The 26942-nt window shown below is 49.2% G+C and overlaps 1 protein-coding gene across 3 annotated transcripts in view; it reads right to left on the reverse strand.

The window, feature by feature from the left end:
* GREB1 (growth regulating estrogen receptor binding 1) overlaps positions 1 to 26942 on the reverse strand; it is a gene marked incomplete at both ends in the record, with an annotated part of 66160 nt that overhangs the window by 20096 nt on the left and 19122 nt on the right. Inside the window, 15 exons of one of the 3 annotated variants that reach the window (XM_080909544.1) lie at positions 2112 to 2728; positions 4194 to 4298; positions 5497 to 5693; positions 6961 to 7076; positions 7286 to 7625; positions 10083 to 10219; positions 11663 to 11858; positions 13340 to 13520; positions 14115 to 14228; positions 15026 to 15154; positions 15886 to 16014; positions 17219 to 17569; positions 20849 to 21034; positions 23063 to 23218; positions 23637 to 23750. In XM_080909544.1, the coding sequence (XP_080765670.1) occupies positions 2112 to 2728; positions 4194 to 4298; positions 5497 to 5693; positions 6961 to 7076; positions 7286 to 7625; positions 10083 to 10219; positions 11663 to 11858; positions 13340 to 13520; positions 14115 to 14228; positions 15026 to 15154; positions 15886 to 16014; positions 17219 to 17569; positions 20849 to 21034; positions 23063 to 23218; positions 23637 to 23750 (3068 nt within the window). Of the gene's footprint in view, positions 1 to 2111; positions 2729 to 4193; positions 4299 to 5496; positions 5694 to 6960; positions 7077 to 7285; positions 7626 to 10082; positions 10220 to 11662; positions 11859 to 13339; positions 13521 to 14114; positions 14313 to 15025; positions 15155 to 15885; positions 16015 to 17218; positions 17570 to 20848; positions 21035 to 23062; positions 23219 to 23636; positions 23751 to 26942 lie in introns of all 3 variants that reach the window. The other 2 variants (XM_080909543.1, XM_080909542.1) reach the window with 2 other exon arrangements.

The following is a 26942-nucleotide window of genomic DNA, read 5'->3' on the forward strand; positions in this document are numbered from 1 at the left end:
ATGTGTGTGTTCACATATGTAAAGGCCAGAGGTCAACCTTGAGTGTCATTCTTCAGATACCATCCTCATTTTTGACAGTCTCTCGGTTGGCCTAGAACTTGCTAATTATGGTAGGCTGTCCAAGGAGGGACCCACCTGTCTCTTTTTCCCCAGCACTATGATTACAGGTGTGAACCCCAGGCCTGGATTTCTATGTGGGTGCTGGGGCACAGAACTCGGGTCTTCATGCTTGCATGACAAGCACTTTGCTAACAGGCCCATCACCCCAACTCTACTTTTCCTATTTTTTTCAACTAGACAAAGTAGTGTATAGTCATTTCAGACAATGAGGAAACTTACAGACTGATAATAAAATAGAGTGCTGCTGATCCTGCCTCTCCTCTCCTCTGAAGGCAATAAGTTAGGGGCTAGCCTTCGTAAGACATGTTCACATATACAGTGATTTTTTTCCTAACTGATAAGACATTATAGAGGGGGTGTATTATTCAAAAGTTGATTTCAAGTTACACTTCTTAGAGAAAGCTCATTGGCAAAGTAGAGAGACCACTTAAATTTTCTGTGGCTGAATTCTAGGATACAGGTATTCCAAAAGATGTTCAGGTGAGACTTAGCCAGGGGGCTTTCAATCTGGACCATGTCTCATCGTTATAAATAATACTAAAGTGAGTGGTCTTACATGTGTTTTTTGGACTTGGATTTCTTGAGATAGGTTGCTGGCAATGAAGATGCTGAGTGGAAGGACGGTACACATTAAACTGGTAATAAAACAGAGCAGTCACTGTGCACTCTAAGCCTCTAACACCTCTAACTGGGAAGACCAAAATTTGCTGTATGTCAGAAACTATTTGGACAAAATGTGGTCTCAGGCACTTGGACCCCAGAGTCTTCTCTCAGTCTGTGACTAATTCTAAAGATCACACCACCCTCCTCTCATGCCCACCACGAGAAACACACAGACTCTTGGGGCTCTGTGTGTGGGTGTGTCTGTCTGTGTGTATGTGTAAGTGTGCGTGAAAACAAGAAGTCAATATTGGGTACCTTCCTTAATTGCTCCCCACCTTATTTTTGACCCCAGTCTCTTGCTGAGCTGGAGCTCACTAATACAACTCTCCTAGGTGGTCAGTGAGGCCCAGGAATCCTGTGTGTGTGTCCCCAGCACTGGGATAATGGGTGTTGATGCTTTTTATGTAGGTGCTGAAAACATGTCACTGTGTTTACACAGTGAGCGCCTCACCAACTGAGCCATCTCTCAATCCTGCTTTCAGCAGATTTGTCAGGTAAAGTGATCTCTGAAGGATGTTCGGCGAACTGATAATAGCCTGAGTCCAACTCTCCATTAGCAGTTCATGGAAACCTTCCAGCCCATGCTGACACTTGGTATCTAACTGGAAAAGTATTCAGAGACTCTGTATGATGGGAAAGGTCGAACTCAATGTGAAATTACAAATAATTCCTATACAGACACCATCCTTATGCCTCAGACAGACAGAGAAGAAAACTGGGAGGAACCTAGCAAGGGACAGATTAATATCACCCTCCTCACCTTTCTGCTCACTCTGGGTCATTGGGTTCTTCATTGCCATAACTAATTGTCAACTTGACATTGCATTGAGAAGTCTGTTGTTGTTGCTGTTGTTGTTGTTTGAGACAGGGTCTCACTGTGTAGCTCTGGCTATCCTGGTATGTGTCAGGCTGCCCTCGAACTCACAGAAAGCCAGTTACCTCTGCTCCCCAGTGCTGGAATTAAAGCCACCATACCTGGCTGGAAAGAGTGTCCTTTGAAGGACTGGTTAAATCGAGTTAGCCTGTGAACAGGTCTGTGAGGGTTTGTCCTAATTATGTCAGTTGACACGGGAAGACACAGCCTGACATGGGCACCATCCCTTCCTGGGTTTGTGACCTGGAATGGTGAGCTAAAATTAACCCTTTCTTCCCTAAGTTGTTTCATGTCTGGGTATTTTATCTCAGCAACAGAAACGAAGCCAGGATGTCCACAAAAGCCACACAAAGTGAATACATGGCCCTCAGCTCCGTGAGTGTCCTCTGATAGTTGAAACCAAAGATGACCCCGGAGGCCTGACCTGTGCAGGGGCAGCAGGCATGATACCCACCTGAGGTGGCCCACTGAGCAGCAGCCTGCGTGGGTGGAAGCTGTCCACACGGCCCTCGGCTCTATTGCCATAGTCCATGTGGCTGGGCCGGGGCACTGTCCACTGCCGGTAGTAGAGAGACTGTTCAGTTGATGTCATCATCTTGCTGAGGAGGGGGCGGAAAGAGCTGGTCCACATAACCGAAGGGGAGGGCAGGAGGGAGGCAGACTTGGGCAAGCCGCTGCTGTCAGTGGACAGGAGCATGTCATACACAAGCTTCGGCAGGAAGACAATGGGTGGCTGTCGGCAGGCCTTGGCCATGGAGCACTGAGAAGCTTGAAGGACCAGTACATTGGCAGTGGGCACCGCACCTGTGGATGATGAGCCCGAGGAGGAGGACAGCTGGGAGGATGGGGCTTGCAGGCTCCTCCGGCCAGTCCTGAGGCTAGAATCAGGTTGGGGGACCAGGCCAGGGCTGTGCCTACTGATGACTGTAGGTCCCTGACTCACTCGGAGCCGCTGTTGCTCCCCAGGGGCCCTGCTCTCCTCTGCAGGGCCACAGGGTGGAGATGATCTGGCAAGTTCTCCCTGTGGAGGTCCTGAGGGCTGAGCCAGGGACTCACCATAGTGCACCGAGCCTATAAAACAGAATAAGATTAGAGGCACCCCAGGAACAACCTGTCAATCTCACAGCTGCTCCTGTGCCTACCCCAGGAATGCTGGGATGATTTAAGCAGAGGCTGATGGACATACATTTAGCCAGCTTCTCTTCCACAAACCAACCTCCCTTAGCTACAGAGCGCCATGCTGATGCAAAGGGTGTGCATATCCATGGGACAGACCATCCATGGCACCTGCTGTCATTCTTGGGATTCTGAATCAAATCTGCTGGGCCCTGAGCTCTCCCTACTCCAGACCACAGACTGGTGTTCCCTAATCTCAGATAGGGAAGCCCACACAAGTCCACATGCTCCTGAGCTTCTCATCCTAAAATACCCCCTACCCGGGAACACCTCTTTCACCAAGGCTCTACACAGAGAAGACTATTCTCTGGAATCTGGGATAAGCAACTGCCTTAAATCTGTCCAGGATATGTGACAATGCAAAGGAGCTGCTGTGACTCTGTACCAGAGAGGATTAACACAGCACCGGTGTTTACAAGCAAAGATGATCTTAATGTTTTTCTGTTCCGTTTCAATCGTATTTCTTATGCCACTTAAGCAGTACTAGGTTTCCATAAAGCATACATCCTTAGTTTTGGTTGACCCTCCCTTTTTTTCCCACCTCTCCCCACTCCCATAACACTGATTATTTTGTTTGGCCTCAAACTTTCTCTGTAGCTGAGCATGGCTTTGAACTTTTGATCCTTTTGCCTGACTGAGTGTTGCATTCACAAGCACATGTCACTGAATCCAATGTGTGTGGGTCTGAGGACTGAATTCAGGGCTTTGTAAATGACAGGAAAGCGCTCCACCAACTGAGCGGCATTCCAGCCCCATAGATGACATTTCTTAAGAGCAGAGTTCATACTGAATTCACCTTTCAATGCTCAGATTACACTGAACGCCCAGCATGGTACACACTTTAAGATGGGCAATGCTGTTTCCTGTGCATGAGGTCTTCGATGAGCTCAAAGACCAAGGATCTGTTGAGTTTGGTGCCCACATGAGGCTTTATTCATAGTATCTCCTCCTGGGTACGGGCACTGTGAGCTCTTGTTGCTTTTCTCATGAAGACTCCTAAGTTCATATCTTGGGTCACCTGCTCTCTCCAGACAGTATCCTTGAAAGCAATATCTAGGAAAGGGACACCAAAGAGATGCGTCCACATGGCCAGGGCTGTGGCCCACTCTGCAGCCAGGGGCAACCTTGTTCTCTCCTACCAGCAGGAACAGCTGGATGCCAGGGTGCTAACCTGCCTTCAAGGCTTCGGGTGTCTGGTTTAGTTCTAGCCTATTCTAGAGTCAGTTCTAGACTATTCTAGAATCTGCTCTCACAGGACCTGACTGGAAGCCTAGTCTAAGCAGACACCCCAGTGTGTTTTCTTTCTAGTCTTTGAAGTCAGAGGCAGCCCCGTATGTGATGTTTCCAAATGAAGGCTCACCAGATGCTTTGGAGGAGAGGGAGGAAGATGCAGAGTCATGGGAGTGGGACCGTTCCCTCTTCACAGGGCCCCTCTGCTCTGAGGTGGAGCCTGCTTCAAAACACCCTGAGAACACAGAGGAGTCACCATCCCTGAGCAGCCTGGCATCCAGAAGTCAGGAAGTCATCACACTTTGTCCCGTCTCTTCTCTCTCATTCATTCACCTTGCTGCCATTTTAGCCCCTCCCCCCATATACATACCCACACCAGACACTAAACACCACACTGCACTCTTAGCTAGACTGAGCCAAGAACAGAGTTAAGAACAGAACATGAAGAACTTGTAGATTTATGTTAAGTCAGTACATGACTGGACAGGGAGAGGAGGTGGGGAAAAGGAGAGGAAATGGAAGGGGAGGAGTCAGGGAGAAAAATGGAAGAGGAGGAGTCAAAGGAGAGGAGGAGGAGGAGAAGAAGGAGCAGGAACAGGAGGCCTGGAAAAACGGCAAGTTATAAGGGCTCACACAGGAGGGGAATAGAGAGTGTAGTGGTAAATCTGCCCAATATAGATGAGCAGCTTGTGTTCCTAATTACTGAATTGTGTTTTCTTTGAATGGGTTTATTTGGATTGAAAGGATACTACAACAAGAACTAGGTCAGGTAAGACCAGTGAGTGTAGTCACACCACGGAAAACAGGGAAATGAAAAATTTTAATACCATGGTCACAGTCATGATAAAATTAGCCACCACCCATAAAGTCGTGGGGAGAAGGTCTTGCCATCTTGAAGGACAAGCTGCAGCCAGGAGGGACTTCTGTCTGTCCTGTCTCATGGCCTAATCAGCAGGCAGTGGAGTAAGAGCCCTTTACACTCATTTCTTTGACCTCTGTACCCGCAAACACTCAGCTTCTATTTTCCCATTGTACTATGGACTAGAACCAGATACTGCTCCTGTTTGTATATCATATTAAAAATATGACCCGAGACTCCTGAAGTCTACAGATGCTGCTGCCTGGTCTCATGAACTTCAACAGCATTCAGCGTAATGGTGGGGGAGTTGATCTCCAACATAGGCAACAAGTGGGGGAACTTACCCTCACTGAAACAAAGCATGAATTTGAACCCTAGGAAATCACTTTTCTCCCAGTCTTTCCGAATTCTAGATCATAGAAGAACCTGTAGGAATTCCCAAGTTCCCAGACCACCAAGAATGACAGAGCAGGGAGAAAGGCAGAATCCAAATCTTTTAAGGATGCTGTCACTTTGCAGATACCCCAGGGGGTTGTGCGGTAAGAAAACCTAGGTACAGCCAGGCCACCCTCACCTTCTGTCCCTGCCTCCTCATCTTCATCTGTGCTGCTCAGCTTCTCCCCATCACTCTCCAAGGCCTCATTCTTGGGCCCCTTCTCCAAAGGGATATCATTGCTAACAAAGTAGGCAGCCAGACCCAGCTCCTGCTCCAGGGCTGTCCTCACCAGGCAGGAGGAATTTATTAGACGAAGGTCACAGTACCTCAGAGACCTGGGGAGGACAGAAGGTGTTCATATTCATCCCATGCCTCTCCCGTACCCAGAAGGTTATTTCTGCTGCTAGAGGACAGAAAAATAGGGCCATGCCTGCCGCCCTCTTTAAACCATGGAGCTCATCCCACACTTAGGCTCTAATGTTTTTATCCATTTAGATGAAACTGAATATTCATCAGGACCTATGTGTACTGTTAGAGACTGAATGTTGGATATTCAATTAAGCCATCCACACTTAATGTTTCCTCCGGATTGTGCTGAAAGCTAGGAATATGACAGCAATGGAATCAGACATAGTCACTGCTATGAAAGCCTGGTAGGAGGACAAGTGACCTCCTGTTCTTAGTGTGTGCAGCCTAGAAAGTGAGGGGAGTCACTCCAAGGTCAAGTGTCTGTGGTGACTGCAGACGCACACACAGGAAGGTTTGAATGAGAATGGCTCCCACAGGCTTGTATATGAATGTTTATTTCCCAGTTAGTGGAATTGTTTGGGAAGGATTAGGAGGTGTGTCCTCGTTGGAAGAGGTTGCCTGACTGTCACTGGGGTTGGGCTTTGAACTTTCAAAAGCTCATGTCAGGGCAGTTCTGTCCTCTCTCTCCCTCTCTCTCTCTCTCTCTCTCTCTCTCTCTCTCTCTCTCTCTCTCTCTCTCTATCTCTATCTATCTCTCAGATCAGATGTAAGCTCTCAGCTACTGATCTAGTGAAGTGCCATGCCTGACTGCCTGGTGCCACCCTTCCTTGCATGATAATGATCATTGATTAACCCTGTAAAACTGTAAGCAAGTCCCCAATTAAAAGCTTTCTTCTATAAGTTGCCTTTGTCATAGTGTCTCTTCACCAGCAATAGGACACTAAGAAAGACATTTACTCTTTGTACTCAATAACCTACTCTTTCTGAGTGGCATCAGGAGCCCACCCCCAGACCCCCAGAAATTTACCACAATAGTCAAGGAACCAGAATGACTGGCCCCAGCTCTAGGGATGATGGTCACAATCCTACATGGACTGTTTTCTCTAACAAACAAAGATCCTTCAAACTGGGTTCATTCTCTTCCTAGCCTCCACCCAACAGTATCCTCTGAGAACTGGAAAATACTGTCCACAATTAGGATACTTTGCTCTGAAAAACCAGCCCAAATATACCACCCGTGCTGACTGGGAGTATGAAATTCTCCACCTGGGGTTAAACAGTAGTAACACAGGATGTCCCCCACCACCACCTCTGATCACCTTAGGACCTCAGGAGCTCTGATTCCTGACTTACCGTGGCAGCGACTCCCCATGAGGGTCCATACCACTGAAGATCAGGATGCAGGGCAGGCCCTCCAACTCCAAGTAAGTCTGAGGCCTCCATTCCGCATCTTCAATCTTCTGCCACATCTGTATATACAAGAGATGTAAGTGAATGTTCACAAGTACACCATTGTGGGCCTGCTGGGGGGGGGCATAGGGATCCTGGGGCTGAGAAGTGGGGACCCAGAAAGGAGATGGAGGGGTGGTTACATCTCAAGGGCCTGCTGCCACCACCCCCTCTTGCTGTCCTTCAGTGGCTCCTGCAAAAGCCCTCTGCTCCTGAGTACAACACCCACCTTGAGCTGCTTCACAAAGTGCTTGCCCACAGTGATGCCAGAGCTGGGGTGGCCCAGAATGATCTCAAAGTGTTCCTCCAGAGCCAACCGAGCCCGCACATGGGCCAGTCGCTCATAGGCCACAGCTGCCAGGGGTGAACAGGGCACACGCAGCAGGACCATGAGCCCGTGGCCACAGGGGCACTGCTTCGGGGAGTTGAGGAGGTTCTGGGTGATCTCTAGGGTCTCCACGGATGTATGGTTCTTCATCTGCGGGAGGCCACTCACAGCCATCATGGCGGCCGCATAGTGCTGCACAAGAACAAATGTCCTGATCACCGCGCTGTGCAGGCGGGGGAACCTGCAAGGAACACAAAGAGACCATGCCCATGACCCCGGGGCTGGCCACGCTTGCACCAAGCCATAGGCAATTCCCAAGTTACAGATAGGACAGAAATCGGTAGGGCAGTGGGTTTTCAACCATCCTAACACTGCAGCCCATCAATACAATTCCTCATGTGATGGTGACCCCCAACCCCAAATTAGTTTTATTGCTACTTCATAACTGTCATTTTGTTACTATTATGAGTTGTGATGTAAATAGCTGTGTTTTTCCAGTGGTTATAGGTGAACCCTGTGAAAGGATTGTCCAACTCCAAAGAAGTCCTGACCCACAGGCTGGAGTCACACTCAATAAAAAGGGAGAAGCAATCTGGACAAGAGCATTCATCTCTCTCTGCTTTCTGCCTGTAGCTGTGATGGAGACAGCCGCTTCACACTCCTCTCGTGACCCCTCTGCCATGAGGGACTGTACCCTCAAATGGTGAGCCAAAATAAACCCTTCCTTCCCTGGCATGCTTTCATCGAGTGGATCACCACAGCAGTGACAAAGGAAACTAGTACAATGGCAGTCTGTCCCAGGCTTCCACTAGAAATGGGAGAACACAGAGCTGCCAAGTCCCCAGACTTGGGGACCACCCTAAAGGCCACACTGTGGCCATTTAAATTATAGTGAGTTCTTAGAGACATGACCAGATGTCTAAGCTGACAGAATTACAAACCAGGACATAGACAGAACGGGCAAGACTCTCTTCCTTTGCTTCAGAAACCATGATTACCACATTGTCTCCCCACAATGGCCCTGATTGTTCCCATGACTACCTGGCAGTTCTAACCTGTGTATCAGACCCAAGGGAGGTGGCTTAGTGAGTAAGATGTTTATTGTGCATTCATAAAGCCCTGAGTTCAAACTTCAGTACCCACATCAAAGCCAGGCACACCCACAGCTGTAATCTCAGTCCTTCCATGAGCATGAGAACTCCTCGAAGCTCCCAGGTAAGCTAGCCTACATATTTAGTGCAAACAAACCAGAAACCATGTCTCAAACAAGGCAGAAGGTAAAAAAGAGACCTGAGGTTGTTCTCTGGTCTCCAAACATATCCATGATGCTCATGTGAGTTCTTCTAGCTGGACTAAGTCCTCAGGAGCCACACCATGGCAGAGCTACCATTTGGGTTCCAACGGGGCAGCTATCTTGCTGCCTACCATTAGTAACAGCACTTTCCCCAAGCCCATGACGTCACCCACTCCTTCAATCCAAACCTCCTTTTCATGGCTCAGCACCACAGTGACTTTAGAGGTTATGTGCATTGGAGAGGTAGCCTGAGAAAAGGCCACTGTGGTTGCAGGGAGGTATAAGCAGCCCTGGGGATTTGGGCATAAAGGGTACCGAGTAGCCCAGGGATTATTTTGCTCTGATTTGGTGCATTAGGCAAATGATACACAGAAATCACAAGTGTGATACTGAAACGTCTTCCAACTGAAGGACAAGTAGAGACTTCTGCTCCCAGCCAAGGTGGAGTGACAGAAATCAGTTTTGTTTCCCATGAGAAAGAAATGCACAAAGCAGTGTTTTCAAGACAGAACATATCAAACAATGAGCGAGGTTGGTTCTGGGCCTGTGACACCAGGAGGTGAACCCTCAGCTTCCTCCCAGAGTTTCTGAGATGGGCTCAGGAAGTGGGAGGCAGGCAAAGCTCAGTGGTCCACACAAGCTGGGGAGAGGTATCAGAACACTGAGGCATCTCAGGTCACTGACAGAGTTCTAGAGATCCACAGGATGAGCAGGTGTACATGCACATGAATGAACCCATGGAAGCCATAAGTCAACTTTGGATGAGCCAACAACACTCCACCTTATTATTTTAGGTAGTGAACCTGGAGCTCACCATTTGGCTAGACTGGTTAGCCAGCAAACCTCAGTGTTCACTCTCTTCTACTTACTCACACTAGAGTAAATGAACACTGCTACCGCTGACTTTCTACTGTGGGTTCTGAGGATCCAGCCTCCGCCCCTCTTGCCCGCACAGCAAGCATTTGACTTGAGCTCACATGTGGTTATGCATAGGAACCTTTCCCACAGGCTACATGGAAGCCCCAAGAGTTGTGGAAAGTTGTCAAGAACTTAGGGTCTTGCCTTGGTCATGAGCCAAGTTATTAAACAAGAGATAAGCCAAGAGAGCTTAAGCACAAGACCTGGAAGGTTTTAGCTGCTTCTCAAATGCTTCATTGTATCCCAGAATAAAATTTAGGTTAACAAGAATAAAACAGACACCCAACAATGTTCTGGAGCAGCATCATGGTAGAAGTGTCACTGGCCCACAGTGATTCAGACGCAGAAGATGGAGGGACTGGGTTACCAGGGAGAGAGGGAGGTGAACTCCCTCCTGGAATTCTGTGACCCATCTGTGCAGACTTCCATGTTCCACCTATTCCTGAAGCTACCTAGCATTTCTAGCAACTCTGAAGAGAAACGTACCTTTTCCCCAGTGCAGTGACCATGGCCTCAAAGGAGCTGTCATATCGTAGCAGAGGAAGACTGTGTCCTGACAGGGTGGAGTCAATAAACTCAGACAGCCCGAAGTACTTCTTACTCTCATGATACAGGTCCACTCCCTAAACGGAAGAGAGTCATCACTCAAATGTCACATTCACAGGGAAAGTTGGAGGTTCACAGCTCAGGTCTGTGGACAGTGTTGACTGGCAGCTTGATCTAAACCAGTGGTTCTGAACCTGTGGGTTACAACCTCTTTGGAGGTTGGATGATGCTTTCACAGGGGTCGCATATCAGCTATCCTGCATATCAGACATTTATATTATGATTCATAATAGTAGAAAAATTACAGTTATGAAGTAGCAATGAAATGTCACCACAACATGAGGAACTGTATTAAAGAGTTGCAGCATTAGGAAGATTAAGAACTATTGGTTCTAAACAGAACTGATCCTGTGGTCCTATGGGGTGGGTTCTTTGTAAGCATCATCCTGCAGGCCTAGAAAAAAGAACAGAGATGGTGTGTTCCCACCAGTTCTTGGACTGATGAATGGGTGAACTCAACTTTATCTAATGTTGTCTTAGACTGACATAAAACATTTTCCAAATGAACGCAGGAACTCCTCTGACTTGGGCCAAGCAAAGTTGGGTGAGATTGTCCAAAATGCATGACCCTGCTCTCAAATAGCAGAGAGGGTAAACACTAGGGCAGAGGAGCCTGTCCCTGGGTCATCCCCTAATAGGAGTCCTGTGCAAGTGGCCCACCCCTTTCTTCCCATTCTTGTTTGTAAATCAGAAGACCCTCTGGCTCTTTTGCATAAATTTGTGGGAATAAAGCACACTTAGAGTGGAGCTCATTGGAAGTGCCACAGAAATACTGATTCTGGGGCTGGAGAGATGGGTCAGTGGTTAAGAGCACTGACTGCTCTTCCAGAGGTCCTGAGTTCAATTCCCAGCAACTACATGGTGGCTTACAACCATCTGTAATGGGCTCTGATGCCTTCTGATGTGTCTGAAGACAGTGAAAAAAAAATACTAATTCTGATGTCATGGGATGAAAGCCAGACATCCGTATCCTTGGAAGTTTGTGGAAAGACTGAAGCATTCTGAAAAAAATCCAGAATTCTAAGGTACTTAGTCCTGTGTGCCCAGCTAGACTCTACCCACTCAGAATTCTCAAATTACCAGAACTCTGGGCATCTACTCTCATAAACGATGACAGGTAGCCATCTAAAAAAAGCCTCCCAGGCTAGAGGGTGTGAGTTCTGTCTGAAAAAAAAGCTTTGATCATGGATGCATACCAAGCCACTTCACCTCTCCTATCTCCCAGGGCTCTAGTGCCTGAGACTCAGAGCTTCAGTTCCTGGGGAAAATGTCAAATCAACTATTCTACTTAGACATTTAAGATGGGACAACCCATGGACTGGCTTCAGACATTTCTCCCAAAAGCCAGGGCTTTAAATCTAACCCCAGACCAAACCAAAGGTCCTAGGAGTTGGAAGCCATTCATTCCCAACTGACTAAACTTAAGCACACTGGCTACACTATGACCCAGCAGCACTCACGTTACTGTAGGAGACAGGCCAGTGGATCTCATTGTAGGGGCTGATGAGGGTGTGCTGAGTCTGCAGCGCATACGGGAAAGAGGTCACATGGAGGGTCACAATGTTGGGTGCCTCTTTCACCTCTCGGCAGTTAAGCAGTCTGTCTACTAATCCCACAGACGGGTCACTTTGAGAGTAGATGTTATGAACAGCACTGCTGAGGAGGAAAAGGAAACATGTTAAATAGAATGACTCACACTGCTGGATAACATTACCGGGGTAAGGCAGCTGGTTATGCTTATAACTAGTTCCCCCAGCAGAACCTACAACTGAAGCTTATTGCTCGGCCCATGACTAGAAAAGAAGAAGTGACTAGACTTTGTATCTGTAGCTCTAACAGTCCTCAATACATACCAAAAAAACCTGACTATCAGGGAAGGAGCTATGGTGGACTTCTTGCATGATACTGTGTGCACTCTAGAACAGTAACTCCCACCAAGAGGCGATGGGGATATGAGTGGGGAGGGAGGAGACTCAGGGGACCAGATGACATACAGAGGACGTTGGCTGGGAGGGGACTAATTTGCCTACTGTGTGCAAAGCCCTCATCTGATCTTCAGCAAATATAAAACAGGACATGGTGGTGCACACGTGTGAGCCCTGCACCTGGCAGGTGGAGGCAGGAAGGTCAGAAATTCAAGATCATCCTTGGTGATATACTAAGTTCAAGGGTAGCTTAAGCTACAGGAGACCAGGTTTTGCCTAAAATAATGACAATAAATAATAATAATAATAATAATAATAATAATATTTACAAAGTCAAATAAAGCCCTACTGACTTGAGATGATGATTGAAAGATAACCTAAGAGGACAAATTCTACATTTGTTTAGAGACAATCTTAAAGGAATGGGAAGCATTTTGGATCTGGGGTCTTGGAAGCCAGGTTTGGCCCAAGCTTTCTTTGTAAGACAATGGCCTTGGCACTCTCTTAAATCTAGGGGGCAGGATAAAGAAGTCAGTGGTTCATCTTCTAAGTTCCAGGCAGCTACCCGAGACACATGTGCCCAAAGGAAAGATCCAAAAGACACTGGTTTCTACCATTTCCAGATGCTTCATTCCTCCAAACACACATGTAGATTCTAGACAGCCAACTGTCCAGGTCCTGCCAGGCCTAAACAGCTACAGTGTATAAGGATCAAATCCTTGCTCTATGACCTGGCCCAGGAACTTCAGGGGCCATAGCTAGGCAAACCCCTGAAGGTAACCAGCCTCCAGCAGTATCCAACTGAGCAGCCTCACACACATCTAGGAGGAGACCCATTTCAAATGAGTAAAAGGTGGCTGTCCTTCAGGAAGGGCCAAACCAACCACCATCCATGGTCCTAGACCAGAGTTCTAGCAGGGAATGCTTTACCCAACAACCTCAGGCTGTAATTCGGAAGCTCTGGCTAAAGGCCTGGCTCTTCCATCAAAATCTCTGACCTGGATCCCAACTCCACCTGATGCTCCCCCTTCTACAACACTCAGCCCTTGGAAACAATACTGAGTGGTCTCAGTGATTTCACACAGCTCTAAGATGCTGAAAACTCCCCCACATCCTCTGCTTACAAACACTGAGCCCTAGTAACTCACGAAAGTCTTGTGCCCTCATCCCCAAGGAGAAATAATGTCACCGTCACAGACCAGGAGGTCTGACCTCACTAGATCCCAGTGGGCGTGGTCGTGGATGAGGACAAAGAGCGTATGTGGGTTCTGGAAGGAGTTTTGCAGAAAGGCCTTAAATCTTGCCTGGGCCTCCGTGTCTAGTTTCAGAACGTGTTGCTCTGCCCTCTGCTTGGTCACAGGCTCTTTCTCCAGGCCCAGCTCCAGCAGAACCCCTGCAACACAGCAGAACACCTCAGGAGCTCCTGGGTTCATTCACCACCAACACACTGTGGGTCAGCCTGTGTGGCCTGCCCTGATGGGAGAAGGTAAGAGTAGGAGGGCCTACAGAAGAGATACACGGGCAGGAGAGTATCTCCAAACTCTTCAGCCCAGGTAGCTGGGCAACGGTCTGGCTATGGGCATAGTTTCCCTCTCCCAGGGGTGCCAACTAAACAAGCCCCTAGAGCAACAACTCTCCAACAGGTAACACCAAGAGATGGGAAATGTCCAAGCTCCTGACAGAAGTATCTCAGGTTCAAGCCACAGGGCCAACACCATGGCACTAAGGAGGTAAGACATGCTTCATGAGAGCCAGTTAGCAGCAACTGGTCACAGAACGGAAGAGAGAAATACCGAAAAGCCAGCTAATGGTTCTACTTTCAATCCTGCGGAAAGTCGCCGTCATGTTTTGTGATCAATAATAAACGAGCAACGATAGCACTTGATCCATCTACAGCAATGCATGGCGACAACATCCATTCTGTGACAGTGGGCGGATAAAGGCCCCCTCCCCCCGGGCCTCACACCTTCTTGACGGGTCCCCCTACCTGAATGCCAGACACGGAAAACGGTCTGCTGATAGGTCACCTCTGACGGTGGAATGCAAATGAGGAAGTCCACTTTCTCGAAGGACCCCAAGTCCAGATTCTGGGTGCTGGAGTCTGCGATTGAGCACACGTGCGAAAGGAGCTTCTGCGCCACCGCCAGCTGAAAGGGCCGGATGCCCCGTGGCTCCTGATGGTAACCTGCAGCCAGATCCCCAATGAGCACAGCCAGCAGCGCCCACCCTCAGCTGGAGACTGGAGACTGGAGTCCCAGAGTGCAAGAGGGGAGGCCTAGCCACACAAAGCAATCCGGGAAAGAGGTGCTGTCATATTCATCAAGTGCTCTCTCAGCCAGACCCGGGGGCATCCTATCAGACACCCTCCTTCCTCAGATAATAAAGAGACCACACTCAGGCAGTGACAATTAACTATGGAGGGAGCATCACGTTCCCTGTAAGGGAAAGAAATAAATCCTCATCTGAGGGAATGATGCTCACGGTGCACTGGGGAAGAGAATCAGCAGGAAGAACCATTAGAGGCCAACCTTGTATCAAAACCTCCCTTTAAAAACTGGAAGTAGTTCTGTTTTAATGCTAATGATACAGCCTGCCTTCAGGTGGCCCTCGGAAATTTCAAGGTCTCAAAAATTCTGGACAAGGGCTGCAGAATTTAGACCCATCCCTTCAAGCTTCCTCTTCGCATGCGGAACGCACCTGAGACTCCTCGCTCTACGACTCGCTGTCCACACCTGTGCGTGCTCCCGGTGGCACTCACTGGGCTGGGCTCACTTACGAACAAGCCACCATTGCCTGTGCACATGACAGCCACTCCCTCTGTCACTTACACTACGCCCACCTGTGTCCTCTCCGTCTGTCACTTACTGTGCCTACCTGTGCCCCTTCCTCACCACTCACTTGTGCACACGGGAACCCCACCGGCATCCAGCGCGGCTGTTTTCTTGGTAGAGGAAGCAGTGAATGAGGAAGAAACGTGGCCTTGGTTTTCCTGGTGAAATTTGTCCAGCAAAATGTCAATGTCACCCTCTGCCCAAAACAGAGAACAGAAGTGGGTTTTGCATCTCAGAGAAAATGAGCAAACCTCTCTGGACCAGCTACTGTGTCTGGTCTCGGCCAGAAGTCATGTGTGGAGAAAACATGGTCTTCCTATCCAGAAACTGTATCCACAGGGTGGGGCATGCCGTGGCTCCACAGGGGGTGGGGGCCGAACAGAAATAGGGTACTAAAGGTCAGAAGGGAAGGTCTTTTGAGCCTTCCCAGGCAAGATTGGTCTACAGAGCTTTCTTACAGAGCATTAAATGACTCCTGAGGGACCAGAAGCTGGAGTGAGAAGGAGGGTCCGAGCAACTGAATTGGGTCTTTACAAGGGGGTGCTAAACACAGAGAGAGCCATGTGCTGAGGCCCATCCCTTGTAATCCCAGCACCAAAGAAGATGAGGTAGGGGTACTGAACATTTAAGGCGAGTCGAGGCTATAACGGGAGACCCTGTCCCAAATAGAAAGAGACAGACAGACAAAGATGAGAAGCACAAAGCCTTTTCCCAACCCTGGTACCCTATAGCTAGAGCAAGAAGACAGACAGACAGACAAAGCACTGCCCTGGGAAGGAGGCAGAGGACATGTCAGAGCACAGAATGTGGGATGCAGACTCCAAAGCTCAGCTGCAGCAGATCCCAGGTGTGAGGTCGCCCAGCAACCTCCTCCCCTCCTTTACTTCTGCTCAGTGTGTGCGCATGCACCTGCCTCTCAAAGCTCACCTGGACAGAGGCTGCTGAAAAAGGCCCCCAGCGAGTCCACTTTGCCAGTGACCAGCTCATAGTGGACTTCTCTCTGGTACTCTGCAGGACTGAGGAGGCTCTCAGAGAGAATCCTGGCTTGGTATTTCCCTGAAAGGTAAAAAAAAAATGAAACAAAACAGCTGTCACTGGCTCCTCAGCATGAGCTCTCAGATGGCACAACATCTGACCTACCCCAAGTACCAGAACCATGGCTAATGAAGAATGAATCAAAGGCTTTCGACACCTTGATTAGGGGGCCGAGGGCAGGGGAAATAATACAGAGGTCAATGTCATTTAGAGAGAACTCCCGGGCCTGACTCTGTATTCCACCCCCAGCTGTGCGCCACAGACAAGTCTCCTTGCCTTTCCAGACCCTCCATCCTCATTGGTCCCAAGTGGTTAACATCAGTGCTGGCCTCACAGAACACAGGCAATAGTGCTGGACACACTGCATAAGTACAGGCTTGTTGGAGATGGTAGGACTCACACCCAGAAAATTAACTAAGAAAGACCAGTCAGTTTAGGAGCAGAAATGTTAAGAAGCCACCACGATGCTGCGTAGAACCAATGTGCACTTTTAATTATGAGTGATACAAAAACCTCGGGTTGAAAATATATCCCATTTATGAGTACTAAGACAGCACACCCAAGGGGTCTTGGGAGATGGCTCAGTGGTTAAGAGCACTTCCAGAGGACCTGGGTTTAATTCTTAGCATCCACATGGCAGCTTACAGCCATCTGTAACTCCAGTTGCAGGGGGTCTGACACCCTCATACAGATAAAACACCAATGCACATAAAATAGGAGTAAATTGAATAGAACAGCAACCCCCCGCCCAAAGCCTGCGTGCTTAGTGCTTATCTAACCATGGAAATCCCCTGCAGCATGACATCTTGAGTCTCAGGCCCAGGAGCAAAGGCTGCACATGGTAAGCTTTCAGGGATATTTTAATACTTAACTAGCAAAATGGATCATTGTTTCTTATCTCAGTCTGCTCCTTAAATAACTAGAGGCCAACGTGGTAGTGCGAGTGCATTTTTTTCTGAAGCAGTATCTGTTGGCCTCATTCACTCCAGGGACTAAATGGACAATGCTAACCCAGCCACTGATGGCAGGAATGTCTGTAACTAAGCATGTTCCCAGGGATGAGCCGCTGAGACCAAGGCTGCCTTCTGAAGCCACCAGCATGGACTAAGGAGCTAACTGCCTCTACAACCCAGAACAAGGACAAAAGAGGGGGGCCCACCACGCTGGGAGAGTGGGCAATCAACAGTATGGCTTTCCCACTGGCCAAGGGGTGACCAGGACTCACCCGTGACAGCAATGCAGGAGTCGATGGCAGCATTTCGGCAGGCACAGATGATGACCACATAGTTGGTCTTGGAGAGTTTGCCCTCGATGAGCAACCGGAACATCTCAGAGAGGCCCTCGGCCAGGGAGTAAGCGCACTCGATAACATGCACACTGTCATTGCAGGAGCTGGCAGCCAGGCCTGCCAGCCAGGGCAGCTGTGCAGAAGTCACAGGTGCTGCCGTGCTGGTGGCTGGGGGGTAGGGCTGTGGAGGCGCCTGCTGGTACTGCCTTATCTCTGTCAGGTGTGATTCTCGCCAGGAGCGCAGGAAGATCTGCTCCAGGTCCTCCATCAGTGGCACCTGGTCTGCAGCTGCAAGAATTATGGGTACTCAACTTGATTCTTAACCATCGCCCTACAAACAGGTTTCCTATGTTATGGTCTCCTTGCATGGCACTGCTGATGGATATAAATTAAACTCGTGTGTAGGGGTCATTTGTCATCCTCGTTGCTAATGCAGATCTCTGTATTTCTTCAAGAAATTTCTCTCTAGGTACTTCCGAAGTGCATTTCTAAAGTACACCATGTTACTTCCCAGGCAAGCATGCTAGGTAGTTTTAAGTCGACTTAACACAAGCTAGAGTCATTTGGGAAGAAGAAACCTCAATTGAGAAAATAGGACCACAAGACTGCCCTGGCTGCTGGGCAAGCCTGCCTATGCTGCATTTGATTGATGATTGATGTGGGAAGGCCCAGCCCACTGTGGATGCCCCAACCCAAGCAGGTGGTCCTGGATGGTATCAGAAAGCAGCACTCTCCTGTGACCTCTGCATCGGTTCCTGCCCTGACTTCCCTCAGTGATGGACCGTGATGTGACACTAAGCTGAAGAACACTCTTTCCACCCCACACTGCTTTTGGTCTTGGAGCTTTATCACAGCAATAGAAAGACTATGATTGAATTCTCAAAAGTCAGCTTCCCCCAGCATGATTGCTGTGGCAGTTCTGGTCCAGTATCCTCAGCATCCATGGGTACCATTTCTTGGGTACTGAGGGGAAAAAATGATTCATGGGTCATTGTCTCTCTTGAATGGCTACTAAGGCCAAACAGTTTTTAGACGTCCCTATGGGAGTTTTCCTTTGTTAAGTATCTGGGCATTCTAGTCTAATATTGCTTTTGAGGACTGAAAGGGAGGCCATCTGACTTCAACCCAGCTGTGGGACCTTAGCTTCCACAGGACAGCTATAAATGTAGCCCAACACAAACATCATAAACTTACACCACGATACTTTTGCTATTTTAAAATCTGCACGCTCACTTCTCCAGTGGACTCTGTCGGTTGCAATGCTGTTGTTGGCAAACGCCAAAAGGTCGTAGGGCCTATTACAACTTCCCAACCTGAAAAGGGCAGCTTGTACTAGCAGCTCAGGGCTGTGCCAGAGTTTAATACGATGGGCTTATATATAGCTTCCCCTATCTTCCCATTTATTTCTTGTGAATGCCGGAGAACATGTGTCAAAATTGGACAGTCTCTCCTTTCAGCGTGTGGGTTCCAGGATCAAACTCATCTTCAGGTTTGGTGACAAGCACCTTGACCCCCTGAGCCCTCTCACCGGCCCTGCTGTCTTGACTTTTATTAACTACTTCTGATTGTGATTTGAAGGGATAATCACGTTAGAATAGGCAGATTAGACCCCCTGTCTCTAAGAAGGATCCCTGAAGCCCACATCTCTCTCTAACGCATCACCTCCAGGCAAAACTTAGAGATGGTCTATATTTCCTACCCTTATTTCCTTGTCTCCATTCTCTTTGTCCTGCTCTTACAGGGCTCTTGTCACTGCCCTCCTCCTTCATCAAGGCGGCCCAGCTAACCCACAGGTTACTCACCGCTGTCCCTGCATTCTGCTCCCAGCCACGCTTACCGGTGTACAGTCCTCGGCCTTGGCACACTTTCCTTCAGTGGCCTCGTTATCAACCTAACCCATTCCCCCAACACACCTTCAGTGGACACCAAGCTGTCCCTCCAGAGGCTACACCCACACATAAAGCAGCAGAGCAGCATTCTTCGTCCTGCAGCACATGCATCCCAACAGGATGCATCCTAACCTAGGACAGATGCTTGGGCAAGCACAGCCCGGGATGTACTCCTGGAGTGACTCAGCTCTAAACACAAAGGAAACTAGATAGATGTTAGAGGGCCTGGGTGTGGTGGTGGCAACAAGGTCTCTTTGAGGAGGTAGTGAGAGGGTCAAAACTCAAATGACAAGAAAGGGCAAGGTACACAGATGTGCTAGACCAGAGCACTTTACAGGGAAGTCGTAAGTCCACAATACTCCAGCTCGGCCAACACTGCTCAGGAGCAGCAGCTGGGGCGGAGTAGGAAGATGGGAGTGAAAAGCAAGCTGCCACCATGCCTGGGAAAACACCAATGAGCTCCAAGGAGGAAGAATTTGTGGTCTGGTCCATGGTGCTCAAAAACATGGAGGTTTGAGATGGGAAAGGTGGTGATGGTGAGGCCAGATCCTGGATAAAGCTATGGCGGTTGATAGATATGTGGATCTTGGGAAGGAACCTCAGAGAGACCTGATGCTGGGTCTGCCAGAACCTTGACCATCCTGTGCTTCCATCTTGAACCTCCTCACCACTAAGCCTCTGACTACCTGGGCATTGAGGGTCAAGCCTGAGCTCATCAATGTCCACCAGTGACTCCTGACAGTGGGTCACAGCTGGCCTGGACACTTCCACATAGACTATACCAAGGCCGTGTTTTCTGAATTGATCCTTAGTATCTATGGGACTTAATAACTCTCGTTCCTCAGGGCAGCTGGCCTTGAGAGCGATACAAGTAGAAGTAACCAACAAATCTTTCACTTATTACCACCACACACCTGTTGTGTCCACCCCATCCCCCCCACACACCCGTATTCTCTCACACCCAGCCTTTCATCTGTGCTACCATCTGCCTACACACCCCCACCTGTGCTCTCTCACACCTGGCCTTCCACCTGTGTTCCCACCTGTGCTCTCTCATACCCAGCCTTTCATCTGTGCTACCATCTGCCTACACACCCCCACCTGTGCTCTCTCACACCTGGCCTTCCACCTGTGTTCCCACCTGTGCTCTCTCACACCCAGCCTTCTACCTGTGCTCCCACCCATTTACACACCCCCACCTGTGCTCTCTCACACCCAGCCTTCCACCTGTGTTCCCACCCATTTACACACCCCCACCTGTGCTCTCTCACACCCGGCCTTCCACCTGTACTCTCACCTAATTACACACCCCCACCTGTGCTCTCTCCTCAGCTCTTCAGAAGGCTGTTTCTTCTGGCAGTCAAAACCTTTCTTGATGACCCTGAATGAACCCCACATGCCCACAATCCCATCAAGTTCCCTCTAATTCCTCTTCTCCGGTTGAGCTGACTCTCTCTGGGGGGACAGAGTGTTGGCTTCAGTGCCTGTGTCTTTTGTGTATGGAACTCTGGAATGCAGGTGAGTGAGCAGCTCTGAACCATTTGGTTGATTAAACCCTTCTGTTTGCTAACCCCCCTCCCTGGGAAGGGAAGGGGAAACCTGGTGTTCATATTCTTCTCTGGCCTCCTGAGTCTAGTTGGTCCACCCAGTCAGATCCATCCCTAACCAACAGGCTCACCCAGTTGGACGAGGTAGTAGACGGTCAGCAGCAGCTGTGTCTCCTCAGATATGGGCTGCATGGTGGAGGCACCGTGTTGCTCATAGGCCCTGGAAAGCGACTGTGAGTTCTGGTAGCAGGTGTAGAGCAGGGGGCTGACGACCACATCATTCAGGTTTCCACAGAGGTAGGGGAAGTTCCCATGGCCTAGAGTAGAGAAAAACGCCCATTCAGCGACTAGTCTTAAGCTCGGCTTTGGTGAGGTGCCACTGTGGATCTCCTGAGCAGAGGAGCCAGGGAGCTCTTAGGTCTCTCAGAGGCGTCTTCTCTGTGAGATCTGGCCCTCCTACAGCCCTTGATGAGTATACCTACTCTATCCTCCTAGAATCCAGGACAAAAATGTTATCTGCCATGTCCAGCCAGAGGCAGGGCATTTGCTTGTTCATGCTGTCTGACCCCCTTATTTTGCAGCTGAGCAAGTTCAAGCCCAAATTAAAGAAGCTTGCCCAGAACCAAATGGCAATGACCTCAAAACAGCTGGCATGTGTGTTCGTCAGACCTGTGTCCCAACGCCAAGCCTTATACCCTGCTGAGGATCTTTAGCAGAGTAAAGCAGGTGTCTTGACCCAGAGACCTAGAAAGTAAACAACTCTGAGTAATGCTGGAGTGGATGTTAGAATCTTTCTGATGATGCTCTCAGGGCAGAATAGCCCAAGCAGGGGTCTGACCTCTTCTTTGTCATCACTTGCTGCAGGACCCTAGGCAAGAACTTGACCTTCTCGAAGCCTTTGCACAGTGGGGAGATGTTAGGTGGTCAGTGACGATGAGAATGAATGTCCCTCTCTGAATCTCACTTATGCAGAGCTGTGGTTAGGCATCATGTGGGATTCCATAGGCCACTTTCTAAGAAAAACAATTTCTAGGACTCAAAGTGTGACAGATTTGTGAAGACACATGTGGGCCCCACCCAGATCTCCAAGTTCAGAATTTAGGTGTGCTTTGTCTCTGGGGCAGGCCTATGAGTTCGAATATCTGTTTACCCTCCTCCGATGCTGGGGTCCAGGATCAGCTGGACAGCACTGCTCACCAATGACAACTGACAAGAAGCAATATGGTCACCTCAGAAAAGGGATGCCACACTTGTCATGAAAAGGGCTGCTGGAAGCTGCCCCGAGAACGAAATGAAAACTACGTAACAGAGCTTCTGGCTGAGCGGAGAAGCCTAGGTGGGGGTCAGGGAAGGGAGCAAAGCACGTGACCTGTTGTGGAGTTTGCTCAGTGTGAGCCGAGGGTCTGCACAGCCCTCTTCATGAGGCATCCTGCTCAGCACAGGTGCTGGGGGTCCACCTCTGAGTCCTGCAGGGTCCCAAGTCTGCACGCTCTGTCTCTCTCACCCACTCACCCACAGAACACTTGAAAGAACATGCATCTTGACAAAAGGTGAGCCTTTGGGGGGGCTCATGGAAGGTCAAGGCACTGAAGCTCAGCTTTGCACCCTTCTTTCTGAATATTGTGCCGGTTTTGTTCCTGGGGTTGGGGGTACTGGTTTACTTTAGAAAAGAAGGCACAACCTTGTAACATGAGCGGCTGCTGCTTCTGCATTTTCCTGTCATGTTTTCCGCCTCACTTCCTAGAATGTACAACTAGATGCCAAATGTACAAGTAGGGGAGCAGATATATGGTCTTGTGCACCCCAGCAGTTCAGGTACTGCTTGCTGAACCCTCACACAGCTCCCCATTTCAAAATATCTACCTCATTCCAAAAAGATCCCTTCAGTTGAGCCTCAGTGCTACCTCCACGTAACGTGTACTAAGAGGAGATCAAATCCTATCATAACTAATGCTTCTGGGGCACTGGCCATGGATGGATGCTGCACAGCCCAAAATGACTCGTGGCTTTGGGTGACAACGGAAGGAGCCACGGGTGGCTTTGTCCATCTCCTGAGTCCTGGGCAGTAGCTGGGCAACTGCAGCAGGAGTTTGGTGAGACAGAGAGAATGAAGGAAAAGACAGCAAACAAGCAAGTGTCCTATGTAGAGTCACTATGCTCCTGCTGGGACAAAGACATGTTCCGTCCTTCTCTGCACCCTGGATACCAGCTCCAAATCATTTGGTCATTGCCCTGGATAGCGTCCAGATCGGCTCAGGAGGATGCCTTTGGAGCTGGACTGAGATGTGGTCATGGTTTTGTGTGGGAGTCCTTGCGTGCTTCCTTACCGCCACCGCTGGATGCACAGCTGTACTTGCCTTTAAATATCACTGGCTTGGCCTTACATATCTTCAGCAAGTTTTCTGGAACAGATACTGGTTCACCGGAGGCCATCACCGGAAAGGTGACTGAAGGTGGTCCCACCAAGCCAGCCTGGGGCACATAAGGCATATTGGTACCTTCTAGGGACACAGCAAGCATATTAGTAAAACACAGCAAATGAGGCGTCTGTCCCTAGCCCACCCAACATCCACCTGCCCCACAAAACTGCTGCCTGACCTAGTTCCATACTCAGAAACTGTGGGCTCACTCAGCCCCGCCTTTCTACCAATAAATAGTCTTCACTGTCAGGTGAGAAGCTGCTTGGAGACCTTACTTAGTCAGGGGCTAATACAGAAGTGTCATGAAAGTCTAGACCTTAGGAAGCAGCAGGCACATGAGAAGAGGTTCCGTTGCTAATGCTAAGGTCCAGCTGCCCAGAACTCTCATTCATCTGCTTGCCCACACGTGCACACATGCCCACACGTGCACACATGCTGCTGGCAGGCCACCACCAATGGCACCCAACTATGGGATTTGGGCAAGGCCCTAGCCACTTACCATGTTTAGCTCTGTTGCCACCACCCTGGATGAAGCCGCCATCCACGGTTGATTTAGACTCTGGGGACCACCCTTTGTGCCGTTTTTTGGGAGGCCCAGAGTTTGGCAAGATACCTAGACAATAGTCAGAGCGTGAGTTAGACCACCATTGGAAACTGGTGTCAATAAAAACCTTCCCTGATTTGGAGTGCACATCTGTTTTTGTTCTGTTTATAAAGGTAGGGCTCAATGCTCAATGCACATGCTAGGCAGATGTTCTACCACTGTGCTACACCCTAAACCCTTGGTAATTCTTTTTAAATCACAGCTTTACAATGGGTTTTCGGCTCAAGTCAAGCATCTAGGCAAAGTAAACACCCTGTTGATTTTTATAAATGTTTCATTCCGGGGTTGTGTTTAGGCTGCATCTCTCTACATTTAAGGTTTTTTTTTTTTTTTTAAAGGCCAAAATAATAATAAAGTCTACCGAGAAAGCAGTTTAATCAGAAGAAAAGAGAATACAAGTAAAACACTTAATTGAAACGTTTAGTTTGGGCTCAGTAAGCTGCAGCCACCAGCATCAAGTTCATTACCTAAACATCCAGCGCTCAGTGCACCAACACAGTTTTGCCACTTGAGTGCAGTGCGGATCCACCTGCACACACCCTTCCTGCCCTCCAACCCACCCTACCTGAAATGCTAACATTGAAAAGCAAGACCAGAGGCTGGACTCACTCTAGCTGGCAAGATGCTCATGACTTAAAACCACGGATAAATTATTCAAAGTACCAAGAAGAATGGGCTACCATATTTTCTTGAAAATCCAGACACAAATGTTCACATCTCAACCCTGCTGTACTTTAAACTCACCTGGACACTTAAAACTACTTAGCCAAGGGTGGTGGTGAACGCCTTTAATCCCAGCACCCAGAAGAAAGAAATAGGCAGATTTTTGTTGGGCTCAAGGCTAACCTGGTCTACACTGTAAGTTCCTGGCCAGCTAGGGCTACATGGTGAGACCATGCCTTTAATAACAAGGTAAGCAAACAAAAACCCGCCTGTCTGGACACACAAACCTATTCCAAAGAACTCAAGAAGTTCAGCCTGTGGGGAGTGAGTCATCCTGGAACCCAGGCTGAGGGTAACATCTCCTTCAGTATAAGCAGAGAGTACCCAGGAAGATGCTCATCCGAGCTGTCTCTTCCTAGGCTCTTCCTAGACCTACTACAGGGGGCCTCTGAAGTGACAGTAAGAGCACACCCTGTCACCAGGGCCCAAGTTATTCTGAAGCCTGCAGCAGTTTGAGATTGACTACAGTAGAGCCCCTCCAAAGGGACAAACCGAAGTAGAAGAAAATAAAGAGGGGGAAAATATCACAGAGTTAAAAGGCATAAAGTATGTTCCCTACAAAGCCCCTTCAAACCAGCAGACTTCTTTACCTCAGAAGGAGAACTCTCGCCTCTGCACCAGGAGTTCAGCTCACACAATACTGGCCCCAGAGACAGAGGAAGAGCTCCTAAGAGAGGACCGCTGGCTCCTCTAGGAGGTGGTCCTGAACTACTAGAGGGCAGGGCTGGAGCCGAGGATTCTCCTCCTCCTCCTCTAGAAGGTCAACCAGAAATGCCTCTACTGGGACTCTACACCAGTAAGTACTTTCAAATCATCAGACACCAGCGTATCTGGTAGAGGAGACCCTGTTTGGCATTTCTGAGGAGGAAGTTCAGGACTTTTAGCTTCCTGTCCCGACTACTTGGACCCACATCTGAGACAAGGATCCTCAGTACATATCCTCCAGCAGGGGGCAGCATTTCACTGAGAGCAGTTGGAAGGAGTTTCCTACACACAGCTTTTGAGTGCCCCCACCCCCTGCACCCCCAGACAGAGAAGGCGTGGTAGTTCTGATATATACGCCTGTGCTCAACTCTGCGACACAGGTCAGCCAATGTCTCTGACTTAGTCAGTCACTCTCTGTCAGACTCGAAGGTGCCTTCAAAAGTCAAAGATTACAGTAGGTTGCAGAGAATTGTTTGGTGGGAGAGGAAACTATAATCTGCTCTAGAAGGCCATCTAACAGAGGTGGGGTGAGCACTGAGAGACAGGAGCATGTGTGGACATCACATTGGGGCCACCAAGGCCCTAAGCAGTTGAAGGCAGAGAATGAGGTTCATCAGGCTGATTCTAGGAACCTTTAAGGCTCCAGCAGTGTGGAATGTAAAGATCTCCATTCTCCACACAACTCCACAAAGTAGGCTTGAGAAGTTCAAGTCCCATCCTGGAGGAGCCTCTGCCCAGAGCCAAGGTCGGGGCCCAGGCTGAGCGGAGCTGGTGCATTGATGTCTGAGGTCTGAGTTGTATGACAGCAGGACTAAGTGTCTTCTAGCTAAGCTCAGGGAGAAAGCCATCGACAGCAAGGGGCCTCCTGTCCTTATGACCAAGGACCAGTCTTCGGTTCTGGGGCTGCCTGCATTAGCACCTGGAGAAGAGACAGCCTCTGGAGGAAGGTGGGAGTCCTGAGGGCAGGGTGGGGGATAATAAAGGCTCCAGGAATGTGGCAGCTGGTCAAGACTGAAGAGTCTTGGATCTATTTGGGGCAGGAGAATTGCTTTCTTCCGCAAATGGTTACAGAAGCTACAGATTTTGGCCAGAGAAGGCACAACAAAATTATATCTCAGCCCAGGATGCTCCTCTGGACCTGTCTTTTCCTCGGTGGTAAAAATAAAACTCAGGCACCACATCCTACCCAGGAGCTGCAACTCCATCCCCAGGATGGACATTTTCTAAGGGCTCTTCCAATGTAGTGTCTCAGACCCCAAGCTCCAGCTCATCTGTGTTCATAGGATCAGGGGAGAGGGGAGGGGCCAAGCAAGAAGGGAGGGGAACAGAGAAGACAGTCTTGTCCCTAAGACTGGTTCTCAGGAACAATGGCAGGAGAGCACTGGACTGAAGGCAGTCCCTGGGTCTCTTTGCCTCCATCCTCCCACAGGTCTCTAGAACTCATTTATCTCCTCCTCCAGGGATTCACTGAACAGGCAAGCTTGGAGGTGGGGGCTGATGCTGATAACAATGGCCAGTATCATTCAGTGATCTCCCAGATGGGCAGTGATTTCGAGTAGCATCTGGAGAGTGTCTTACTGTCCTCAGGGTTGTATACTAACTTCCAAGGAGGGACTGCTGAAGAGGCTGCAAGGTCTTGTGGCTTACAAGACAGAGCTGGGCTCTGAGCTCATTCTTACCTGTTCTGACATCCACTTTCCCCCAACACTCCAAATCTTCCTGACACCTACTTCAGAAGAGGTCAGCACAGAGCCCTCACTGCCTCTCAGCACA

The sequence above is a fragment of the Micromys minutus genome (assembly GCF_963924665.1).
Source record: "Micromys minutus genome assembly, chromosome: 1".
Lineage (NCBI taxonomy): Eukaryota > Metazoa > Chordata > Mammalia > Rodentia > Muridae > Micromys > Micromys minutus.